Source organism: Canis aureus, chromosome X, assembly GCF_053574225.1.
Source record: "Canis aureus isolate CA01 chromosome X, VMU_Caureus_v.1.0, whole genome shotgun sequence".
NCBI classification, from domain to species: Eukaryota; Metazoa; Chordata; class Mammalia; order Carnivora; family Canidae; genus Canis; species Canis aureus.
This window is the reverse complement of record NC_135649.1, coordinates 49,598,684-49,611,295: the sequence shown is the minus strand read 5'-3', so window position 1 is coordinate 49,611,295 and position 12,612 is coordinate 49,598,684. Positions and strand designations below refer to the sequence as shown.

The window sequence follows — 12,612 nt, the reverse complement described above, 5'->3', positions numbered from 1 at the left end:
CACACACACACACACACACATACACACGTACAAACTATCAAGTCAGCAGCTGGTTAGGTAACATCCAAAGCATTCTGATTATCCTCCTTTGTAAACTAAATTTATTTCTTTGAGATATTTTAGAAGAAACAAATCATCCCTTTGCTAACAACACATATAACACCCTTACAGGAAGTAGCATGGCACAGTAGAAACAGACGTTGATTCAAATTCAAATCCCAACTCTGTTGTGTAATAGTGGACTCTACTTTCCTCATCTGTAAAAATGGGACTTTTCCTACTTCACAAGGTACTTGGAGAAATTAAGGAAATAATAATAATATATAATGTGCCTAGCACAAAGCTCCATATTCAAAAGACATGCAACATATATTAATGCCTTTTGCACAAGAGGTCAAGAATCACTTGCGCTCTACCTAGAAACCCAGGTTTCTTAACCCTAGGGCCTTATTTCTGAGATGGCTTGCTTAGCATCTGTATTCTTTCTTTCCTAAAACTAAATAATGGTAGTAGGCGTGAAGGAAAAAGGCCCTACCTCCTAGAGATATTGAAGGATCCAGAAAGAAACACAGCAGAGAACACCTTCCTTCCCCTGTGAATCCCCCTCTCCTTCTTAGTGGTAGGGGGCTACAAAATGAGAGGAGGAGTTCCCTTGGTACTTGAGAGAGAAATTGAGAAATGGTGCCGCTTCTAAGATGGATTCTCAGGTCTCTCCCTAGAGACCAAACACCAAAGTCAATAGATTGTAGCTCAGCAGAGGTATCAGGCAACAATGTGGGGAAAGGAAAATTTTCTTTGAATTAGTACACTGCATGGTTAGGGAAGGGCATTTGTCACTTTGGTTTTTCTCCTTCAAGCCACCGAACAGCAACAACAGTAAGTGAGGACATCAGAGAGAAAAGCATCTATAGAACTAACAAACGCAAACACTTGACAAGTGAGAAAGCTTTATTGGAGCACACATACATTTCAGGGGATGGAGAACAAAGCAGCAAGTTACAGCCCAGGATCCCAAATCATGCTTTCCGTTACAATATCAATCCATACCAAACAAACCTTTTAAAAACACCCTCCATTCAGTTCATCTCTACAGTAGAAACCACTGAAGCTGCCCTCCAGCTAGTGGCCTTATAGGACAATCAGCACATTCTACCAACAGGGATTTCTTCTCTGGTAGATCCCTTTCACAAACAACTTTGTGTAGATACACTTGCAAGGAAAAAAAGGTCAGTTTGGTACAGTGAGTTTCAGAAAATGAACCTCAGCTCACCAGACCCTATTAAGAAAGGTCTCATCACATCACACCCATGTTACATCTAAGCCAAGTTTAGGAAACAATAGAAAAAAATAGAAACTGAAATCACTTCAAGAAGGAAGTCAGAATAACTGGGGGATTCTCTGAACACATTCTCTTAGAGCACTAACAGTGGCCAGGCTGGAGAAACACTGGGCCCGTTTGGACAGTACTTGGCTCTTCTGGTAATGTAGGCCATATTCTTTGTGGTACCACACCATGGACACGAATGCTAAGAAAGATGTGGTATATGAGAGTGAAAACGTTTTTTTTTTTTTTTTTTTTTTTTTAGAGAAAGGAGATGCTCTCCAACAGCTGTATCTATATAAAATGCAAAGATCCAGTATGAGCTGGGAAACATTTCACTCTCAATCACTCTGGTCCTCTGAGACCACCAAAAAGCCATCTAATTATTTTTCTAAATCAGCTCCATTATAAGGGTTCCCTAAAAGTCTAGTGAAGGTGTCTGGAGCTGGAAGGAACTTAGGAATTTTCTTAGCATTTCCAAGAAGACCATTAGACCCAAGCAATATGGAAATGGCTTAAGAACAAGAAGAGTTAAAAGCCAAGTTCCAGAAATTTATCAAGGTAAAAATGGAGTTAAAAATATAAACTGGAAAGGAAGGGGGCAGACCTACTCACCTCTCTCCCATCTTTTAGTAACCCAACCCTGCTTCCCAGAGCCTCAGCCTCAGACCAGGCATACCTGGAAACACAGACCTGTATGAATGCCAAAGGTAGCCAAGGCTTCCTGGAGAAGGAGGGAAAGGATGGCAAGACAGTAGAAAAAAACTTGTTTTAAAAGATTTTTAAGTTAATTAAACATCATAAAGATATAAGAATGGACTCTGGAAATATACTAGATTATGCACAAATAAAAACATTTTGAACAGACCCTTATTGTTGAGCCTGCTTTAAAAAGGGGAACAAGTCTGCATCACTCTAGCATAATGAGATTTGTAGAAATATGTTTACACACACACATACACACACACACACACATATATATATGTATACATATATCTACACACACACACATACACATAATTATATATCTTTGCTCTTGGTTTCTTCACTTTCTCTCACTTGCCCTGGACAGGGCTGGACCTGCAGAGAAGATCAGGGGCTCATAAGCCCAGCTTCTGCTTGGCCATCGAGGAACGAAGCTGCAGAGTCCCTTCTGCCCAAGACCCTGGGTACTGTCGCATCTTCTGCCACAGGCTCACTTCTTCCCCAGTCGAGTCCATCCAGTCCACCACTTCCCCATTACTGATCCCTGAGGAGAAACACCAGAGGAGGTTGAACAGGGAACCCACTCCTTCAGCCCACCAGGAAAGATGGGTTATAGGGCAAGGGTAGCCATCCCATAAGAGACAGTATGTTACAAAGACAGGTTGATGGGTATGGTAGTCTGGGAACTGCTCCCTGTGGTCTCTGCAAAGCTATCTCTGTGCTCCTGAGTGCCTATCAGGAGAATTCAGGTTGATGAAATGAAGACTCCAAATAGCACACAGTAGCTTCAGACCTCTTATTCTGAGGCCATTACAGAGCTCTTGTGTCTGACACCTCATGCCAGAGGTATTTGCCCTTCTGTTATTGCCAACTTGACTGAAACTTTATTTTTAAAAAGGTGGAGGGTGGGAGGAAGAAGCAGCAGCTAAACACCATTTGTCTCTAGCTGTAGGCTACAGGCCAAAAGTTTGGATTGTGACCTCATTCTTATTGTCTTGTACATTCATTTTTTTCAACAAACATTTTTTGAGTGCCGACTGTGTACCAGGTACTCTTCTAGGCTTGGGAGATACAGTGGTGAACAAAGGGAAAACAAAAACAAAAACAAAAACAAAAACGTCCTGCCTTGCAGGCAGCTTACATTTGAAAAGAAAACAGAAAATAGGTTAAGTCAAGAGTACCTCAGATAGTGAGATAAATGTCTTGAAGTAAATAAACAGGGTGATCTGTAGTGCCTAGATCAGGGCCTCCTTTAGATGGAGTGGTCTGAGGGACTCTCCAAGGAGACATTTGAGTCAGGCTCTGAAGGATGGGAAGGAGCCAGACAGAGGTTAACAATAATTGCAAAAGTTATGAAGTTGGAATGAGGTAGGTATATTTGGAGAGCAGAAAGAGTCATTGTGTTCGGAGCACAGTAAGCAAGCAGGAGAGTGATATAGGATGGATCATAAAGAACAAAGGGTCCAGAATCTATAGGGGCCTGTCAGAATGGCAAGAACTTTGGATTGTCTTCCAAGTACAGTAGTAAGCCACTGAAGGGTTTTAAGTGGGGGACTGATGTGAACTGGCTTACATTTGTAAAAACATCATTTTAGACACCATGTGTTAAGTGCTTTGTGTGACTTATTAATATACAAGTAGTATAAAGGCCGTAGGCATGCCGAGACTGCAGAGAGGAAAAAGAGGACTCAAGGAGTGCCTGGGTGATTCAGTTGGTTAACTGTCTGCCTTTGGCTCAGGTCATGATCCCGGGCATCTTGGGACCAAGTCCCTGCATGGAGCCTGCTTCTCCCTCTGCCTGTCTCTGCCTCTCTCTCTGTGTCTCTCATGAATAAATAAATAAAACCTTTTTTTTTTTTAAAAAAAGAAAGCACCAAGATTTAGAGTTTGGGTAGAGACTGAGAAACCCGTAAAACAAGTATAGTATTAGTAGAAGCTATATGTATTTCAGGAAAAAGGGAGTAATTATACTAAATAGCATGAAAATTCTAGTAAAATGAAAATAAAACTTTGTCATGAGCAACTGCTCAGCAGAGTGGTGAGACAGAAGCCAGATCACAGTGGATTAAGATGTGAGGCAATAGAGACAATTCCTTTTAAGAAATTAGATTTTTTTGGTGGTAAGATGACGGCATTCTTGGTGATCAGGGTCACATTTATCTGTACGCATAACAGTGCATGAGCACAGCCTTCCCCTAGGTCTGCACACAGTAGGCACCCAGTAAATATTGACCAAATGTTAACTGAAAGAAAAGAAGACAACTCTTGCTATAGAGCAGCTTTGAAGGAAGGGGTATGGGCATATTAGGAGGAAATTGCACGAGACGTCTTTAAAATAGGACAGGAGAGAGGTTCTCACCAGTGCCAACACCCAGCCTGACCCCTCCCAGGAAGTCATTGCTGGCCAGGGGCTCCCGGTCCCACACAGTCAGTTCCAGGCACATGTGCTGTAGATCTTCCAGCCTCACACCATTGTAGACAAATGTATGGTTGTAGTGGGGATTCAGGGTCTTCTTCATCACAGGAGTTTTACGCTTACTGGCCTTGTTCCTCATGGGAAGGAGGTATCTGGCAGAGGGTGGGAAGTAATCAACAACCTACTCAAAGCTGGCAAATATCTATCTAAATTCCCCTTTCCCTGACCACAGGCCTAGCCCAGGAAGGTAAGTCATTATTCAGATCCTAGCACATACACTCCCTCCTTTGAATATGCTGAAGCAGAGTTCCCACTACCCCCACTGGATCATTCAGCTGATTCAATTCCTTTAACCTGGAGAGAAAATTGATAGAGTGTTATCAGTAAGTTGTTATCTATACCCTCCCCCAAACGGGCTTTAAATATTTGATTCCCTTGATACTGGACAAGGTCATCTTTTGATGAAAACAATAGTAATAACTAGAAGCCTAGCCAAACATGATTTGCTAGAGAACTTAAGTTAGTAAGGTGATCTATAATTTGGGTGGCATTACTTAAATATTGGGAGAAACAAAGTCCTGAGTTCCTAAATCTGAACAGTCAGGGGACATGGATTTTTATTTAGGATTGACTAAAAGCGTAAGTCTATTTAACAAAGGAAAAGTCCAGCCTATCTGTCTACCACCCTCCTCTTTGGAAATCCACACTACAGCACAGTCCAGACTGAGCTCAAGACTGGTACAAAGGTGGTTGTGGAGATTTTGCTATTACCTATTTTCAGGAACAAAGTTGATTGCTGGAGGTGGTAGGATATACAAGGATAACATCCACAGAGAAAGGTTAATTTGGGTTCCTCGCTTAGCTTTCTTGTCCTGGAGCTGGTTAGTTTGTTGCTGATCCAGGGACTCACCCCTTGACAAAGCTGTCGGAAGTCCCTCCTGATTTGGCAGCCATCAGGTTCTTGGCTTCTTTGATCCACACCTGGAGCTCTCCCCCTTCCCCACCTTTACCTGTGAGGGATGTCAGGCATAGCAAGTGAGCCCCTACCCCTTCAGATTTCTCTTTTTGCTCTTTATCTACATGGCCTCTTCCATCCCTTGCTCCTGAAGGCAGCAAGCTCCATGAAAATCAGACCACACCTGGCTTCCACTCTCAGGACCTAACACAGTGACTGACTCAATAAGAACAACAAAAGCAATAAATGCTTTTAGAAAACTGGCTATATGTGCCAGATTCTACATTAAGCATTTAATTGTCAAAGCAACCATATAAGATATATACTATTATTCCTATTTTATAGATGAGAAAATGGAAGCTTAGAGAAGTAAAGTTGCCAGATATTTGTTGAATGATTTCTAAAAAGGGAACTCCCCTACTTGTGTTCTTGATCCCATGCCCACTTCACAGGACTCATCAGGCATCATCAATTTCAACTCCCACCTCCCATTTTTAATATTTCTTTCTCTCCTAGTCCTATCCCCTCAGTCTAAATATACACTAATCTCACCTCTTCTTTTTAAAATCCTTTAAAAAGGGGTTATCTGGGTGGATCAGTCCATTAAGCATCTGCCTTTGGCTCAGGTCCTAATCCCAGGGTCCTGGGATCCAGCAGCTTCAGGCTCCCTGCTCAGTGGGAAGTCTGCTTCCCCTTCTCCCTCTGCTCCTCACCCTCGCTTGTGCTCTCTTGCTCTCTCTCAAATAAATAAAATCTTTTTTAAAAAAAGAAAAAAATCCTTTAAAAAGAAAATCTCCCTTTACCCTTATCTCTTTCACCATCAGTTATTCTAAAAAAAAAAAAAAAGCCCACACTCACTACCTCTAATTCTTTGCTTCATTCACTCAGCCCAGTTTCTCCTGAAACCTGGCTTCTGCTTCCACTAATCCACTGAAAATACTACCTAACGCCAATGAGCCATGCCTTCTCAGTCCTCACCGGCCTGACATTCCAATAGGATTTCAGCACTACTGACTATCTCTGCTCTTTTATTCTTTGAGCTCTTTCCTAATAACCCTCTCGCTCACAAGCTTTTCATCCAGTCTTCATCCTTTAAAATATTGCTCTTCCCTACAGTGCACTATCACTACCTGTCTTCTCTAATCATCCTGCACACCCTTCCTGGGGGTCTTGTTCATCCCCGTAGCCTATAGATTAGACCTTATTACAGGTGTCTTTCTAAGAACTTTGGCTTCTCGTTGCACTAATGCCCTACCATTATGCTCAAAGCCCTTTACTGTCAGGAACCAGCCTTATCAACAATTCCAGCTCCATTCTCATATACACAAACCATGACTCCAGCACCACTGAAATAAGGAGTTCGCTACCTCACACTTTACATACGACCCCACATTTACCATGCCTTTTTAATAAAGACCTTTGCTCATGCTACCTCTTCTAGAATGGCTCTTCTCACCCCATCCACTTCCTTTTCTAATAGGTAAAATATGCAGTCCGGTTTCATCCTTACCTCCTCTTTAAAACTCTCCCAAATGTAACCAGAGAGAATGTATCACTCCTGTGTCTGTGCTCTTTTAGCAGGTGACTGTCTTCCTTGCTAAACGAAGCTTCTCAAGGGAGGGCAAATGTGTCTTATTCATCTACACATCCATAGTCACTAGCGCCGTGCCTCCCGTGTTGGTTTACTCTTCCGCCACCTTCAAATCCCTATCCCTTATACTTCACGACCCCTTGCAACCACTTTTCTCATCCCCAATGTTTCTGCTCTATTCTGCCCTCTTAATAGATTGCCATTGCTGGACCAAGACTAAGCCAGTTTCATGGCCAAAAAAAGAGTGCCAACCCTAAGATATTCCTTTCTGGTTGAAAATAACGTGGAAAAGGGCTTCCTTAGCAAAGGAATCTTCCCTAGAAGATGATCCAGGGAGTATCTCAATCTGGCCTCTCCAATAGTGTTGGCCACCAGCTGCCCTATCTCACAGACACGCTTGAACGCTAAGGGCTACAACAGGCCCCTCCCCCCAAAACTCACTCTTTTTCTGGTCACCCCCAACAGGGAGTTTGGAGGCTGGGATGTATTTCAGTGAAACCACCAACTCGCCCTTGTGTGATGTCAAGCCAGTCGGGGACTCAGCACTGATCTGAAACACAGGGAAACCCGACAGGTCATGCTGGGCTTCTCAGGAGTTGTTGGGACCTCTCATAGAGGAGATCTGAAAATTAACCCCAAGAACAGCTTCATGATGTAAGAGAATCCTCCTTATGAATACAATCCTGGGACCTTTGGCCATGGCAGCCACCGGTTTCCAAGGCAGTTCCTTCAGAAGGAGCTACAGAAGAACCAGCTAAGTCTTCTGCTATGCCCACTATTTTGCTACTTTTGGGGATACAGTTACTAGATTCTAAATACCCACAAAGGTCTTCCAGCAAAGTTGCCACAGACTCACTGATACCATGACGAAGAATCTTACTACCAAAAAAAAGAATCTTACTACCAACATCGTTAGTAAAAGCCCAAAAGTATAAACAGCCTAAATGGTAGTGATCAATATAGAAAAGGTTAAATGGGGATCCCTGGGTGGCGCAGCGGTTTAGCGCCTGCCTTTGGCCCAGGGCGCGATCCTGGAGACCCGGGGTCGAATCCCACATCGGGCTCCCGGTGCATGGAGCCTGCTTCTCCCTCTGCCTATGTCTCTGCCTCTAGCTCTCTCTCTCTCCCTCTCTGTAACTATCATAAATAAATAAAAATTAAAAAAAAAAAAAGAAAAGGTTAAATGAGTGATTTTAATGCCCGCATATGGTGATTGTATTATGGCATGCAATCATCAAAAAGAATGCATGCAGGGAATCCATACATGCTGACTCCAAAAGCTATCCAAGATGTACAGTTAAGTCAACAAAGCAAAATGAAGAAAAACATCCCATTTATATTGAAATATGTTAATTTGTACATGTGAATATGTATGTATATAAATACTGGTTATTATCATTATCACTTATATTGTATCTACTACATGCCAGGCACTGTTATAAGTACTTTATGTATGTCATTTTGTGTCATCCTCAAGATAATCCCTATAGGTACTATTATCTCTATTTTACAGATTATGGAACAGGGAGATTAAGTAACTTGCCCAGGGTCACACAGCAATTGGCAGAGGCAGGACTCAAATTCAGACAGATTGGTTCCAGAGTCCATGCTTTTAACCACTATACTACATGGCATAGAAAAACCCAGAAGGATACATATAACACTTGTTTATTCTACAGAGAGGACTAGATTGGGGAAAGGAAAAGGGGCTTTTACTTTTTCCTGTGTATATGTGTACAGTCTTTTTAAAGAGAATGGTATGTATTGCTTGTAGGATTTTTGAAGGTGAAGAGTATTTTTTTAAAGAGAGCTTGCAAAGATTTGAGGCCTAAGTGGAACTCTGTTACAAGGATTTGAACATGCCACAATTTCTAACTTTATATTTATTTGTGCTACTTTTGATTAATTGGCTGTCTCTACCACTAGAACCTACATGCCAGGAGGATAGGAATCACCCTAGTCTTGCTCAGCCTAGTATGCCTGATACTTAGCAAAGTACCTGACACATAGTAGGTACTCCACAAATATTTAAGGAATGAATGTAAGAGTGAATGCATGAATGTGCGGAATGAGCAGCAACTGGCCTATTATCTTTGGCTGTTGGGACCAGAATTGCTTCACTCTATTGGCTCTCTCGGCATGGTTCTGTTCTTTACACTTTTGTGTCCAGAACATGAGCTGGTGCCGATCAGACATATCCTATCACCTGCCTGTGGTCACTGGGGCTCCTCTCACCTAGGTCTTAGCATAGAGTATACTAATGCCAGGAAGGTATAATCCCCTTTGGTTTGGAAAAATGTACACATACCCAGAATGTGTACATACAGTTTACTGTGTGGGAATGATACAAAAAAAATAGGGAGGTGGATGCCAAGAAGAGAAAACTGGATGGGAGCAAATGGATGGCTAAGGGGGAAAAAAGGATAGATCAGAGGCAATAAATGTAGAATTTTTAAGTTAAAATAGATATGTGATGCCGGAGTGGACTTTTGGTTGTTTATGAATGTCTACAAACTTATTAATTTCCAGATTGTGAACTTCAGTAGACTCTTAAAATTGGAGTTTAGCCTTAGCTAGAAATTGGTGTATTTTTTCAGTGGCATATTTCCATTCTAGCTCAAAATAATTTTGAAGAGCAAATGTCTCCATTGTAATGCAGTTTTTTTCTTCTGATGTAAGACACTTTTATTGGCAGTAGGACGTAATGGTTTACGGTGACATTTCCAATATAATTATATCAACTGTAGGCCCCTCAATGATTCCTGTGTCAAATGCTTAAGAAATTCTACATTTCTGGCTCAGTTGGTTAAACATCTACCTTCAGCTCAGGTCATGATCCCAGGGTCCTGGGATGGAGGCCTGCATCGGGGGGCAGGGGGGGTCCCTGCTCAGCAGGGAGTCTGCTTCTCCCTCTTCCTCTGCCCCTCCCCTAGCTCATGCTCAAACACACACTCTCTCTCTCAAAAAAAATAAATAAAATCTTTTTTAAAAAAGAAATTCTACATTTCTAATAATATGCTATAGTTTGGTGATAATTGCCTTCCTGTTTTTATTAGTATTTAAAGGGGCAGATTTAACATTCTTAATATTTTTTATGAAAGGCTGTAGCTATCAAAATATTGCATGACTGACTCAGCAATTCTACCACTAGAAATTTCTCCTACATTACCTCCACATAAGAAGGCCAAGATAAGTTACAGCATAGTTTTAACAGCAAAAAAAGCAAACAATTTATATATAGGCAAATGAGAGAATACTATACAGCAATAAAAATGAGATAGATATGTAAGTGATGGCAGAGAAAGATGCCCATGATAAACAATAAATTGTTAAATGAGAAAAATCAAGATACATGTACACTATGAGGTTCATATAAGCCTATTTGTATAAAATGGAAAAAATATAAATCCCTGCATGTATGCTGGGATTATCCATGCTGCTTAATATAAAATCTCTGCAAAGATATCCAAGTAGCCGATAACAGTGGTTATTTCTAGGGAATTGAATGTACTTTTCTCCTAATGTACTTATTTCTACATCATTGTAATTTTGAAACACATGCAAACAAATCCTCTTACTCTTAATTTTTTTAAAATAAGCAATACACATAGACATGGTAAAAAGTTCAAACGTTCTAAAAGGGCATATAGAAAAAAAACTAATTTGTTCTCTCACCTCGGTCTCTCTTCCCAGAGGCAGCCACTGCTACTGGTTTCTTGTCTATCTTTCCAAAGAGTCTATGCACCACGTACTATTTTTAGCATCAAAAATGCCAATGTAAAAAAAAAATTTACCAAGGATCCTTGCCATTGAACAGTTCATATCATGATTCAATCCTAACTCTGTTTTAGCAATTTCATCTTAACTGGAATGACAGTAACCTACTGAATGTCCATTGGCACTTTGTGGACAATCCTGTGAAACAGGAATATTATTGTTACCTCCACTTTGTAGATGAATAAACTAAGACTCACAGAGGTTAAGTGATTCACCTAAGTTATTTTATAAAAGGGGTGACTTACCTAGCTGGCAATTAACAGAACAAGGATTCAAATCCAGATCTGCACTCAGATCCCAGGCACTATTATGCACACTGCTACAATCTCACCTGAGATGCCATCTCCAAAGTAAAATTTTCCCTGGCTTGTGTGACAAAAAGCACAACAATTAGAACACTGTGAATTATTTTACTTCCTACTTCTTTAGTGAAAAGATTAGCTTGGAAAAGGAGTGCACGTTAGGATACACCCAAAAAGTCAGCTCTAGAAGAGGAGCAAGTGACGATGTTAGGATAGGCCCAGACTCTGAAAGGATATGAGGCAAAGCTTGGCACATATATGAAAGACTTTTCAAAGGAAAACCATGGCTTCATCCTTTGCCTGGCCCTCAGAGAGATAACACACTTGACATGCTAGTGCATCTAAAGTTACTGTCAAACTCAGAAACCCCAGCAGAGTGCGCTAGAACTCTACAGATTACATTTAAAGATGTTCCAGCAAAAAAAAAAAAAAAAAAAAAAAAAAAAAAGATGTTCCTGCAGACAGAGATCCAAACTGTGTATGTTGTCAAAGCAGACTACCTTTCCATGTAAAGGGAGGCAATGATCCAGTTTCTCATCAAGCTTCCAGGAATCCATCTGGACCTCTGCCTCTCCAAGGAAAGTGTTTCTGCCAAAACGACCATGATGCCAAACTGAGAACTGCAAAGTCCTCTGGGCCAGAAGAGATTCTGGGATCTCATACTGCGAAAAGAAATGCAGAAGCCCAAGATGATTAGTTTATGGTAATTCCTCAGAAAAGATTATTCCAAAATCTGAGCAACCATACCCAAAGTCCTGAATACCAAATCACTTTTGTCCCTAAGCACTTTGAGTTTCCTTAATCAAAGTCTTCACTTACCCCATTTCACAAAAACCTACCATATTCCATGGTAGGACCTGGAAAATTAATTTTTCCTTGACTAGGTGAAAGAACAATGGAGTATTCAGAAAGGACTGCCACAGAAACTCCTGATCCTAAAAGACTTTTCAAAATGAGATTTGTGGGGGCGGCTGGGTGGCTGAGTTGGTTAAGGGTCTGCCTTTGGCTCAGATCATGATGGAGCCCTGTCTTGGGCTTCCTGCTCCCTGCTTTTCCTTCTGTATCTCCTCTCTCTCTCTCTCTCTCTCTCTCTCTCTCTCTCTCAAATAAATAGAATATTTTAAAAAATAAAATAAAATGAGATTTTGTGGTTCCATGCATCTCCAATTTCACAACAATCCAAGAATGCCAGATCACTTTTGTTTTCTTCTCCAGGAGGTTAGTATATGAACAGATGCTCATGGTATATCTCCTTGAAAACCATGTCAACCAGTCATGTGGCAGAGGAATAGCTGCAGCTTAGTGCACAAGACAGAACATGTTCTACTCTCAGGATCTAGATACTTACTCTGAGGGTCTCATCATACAGTGGATTGATGGTGTCCCGCTTGATGCTGGTTTTTCTTTTTCCTTGGCGGGACTTGTCAGGCAGAAGATAAGTCTTCACATATCTAGAACCCAAGGAAAGTACTGAGTCATTTGTTGTCTTTTCTCAAGTCCATTCTTCAGCTCTCTGCTCTCCATGTACATATGCCATGATGAAAT

General features: G+C 41.2%; 1 protein-coding gene across 8 annotated transcripts in view; it reads right to left on the bottom strand.

Annotated features, from left to right (window-relative positions):
* Positions 1-930: 930 nt before the first annotated feature.
* The window catches only part of SYTL4 (synaptotagmin like 4), a 79,647-nt gene continuing 67,965 nt past the window's right edge, over positions 931-12,612 (bottom strand). For 7 of the 8 annotated variants that reach the window (XM_077889308.1, XM_077889309.1, XM_077889306.1 and 4 more), the window contains 6 exons: positions 12,416-12,518; positions 11,568-11,729; positions 7,430-7,538; positions 5,353-5,452; positions 4,386-4,594; positions 931-2,570 (listed from right to left, as the gene is read on the bottom strand). In XM_077889308.1, the coding sequence (XP_077745434.1) occupies positions 2,422-2,570; positions 4,386-4,594; positions 5,353-5,452; positions 7,430-7,538; positions 11,568-11,729; positions 12,416-12,518 (832 nt within the window). In that variant the 3' untranslated portion in view covers positions 931-2,421. The remainder of the gene's footprint in view (positions 2,571-4,385; positions 4,595-5,352; positions 5,453-7,429; positions 7,539-11,567; positions 11,730-12,415; positions 12,519-12,612) is intronic. The other variant, XM_077889314.1, reaches the window with a different exon arrangement.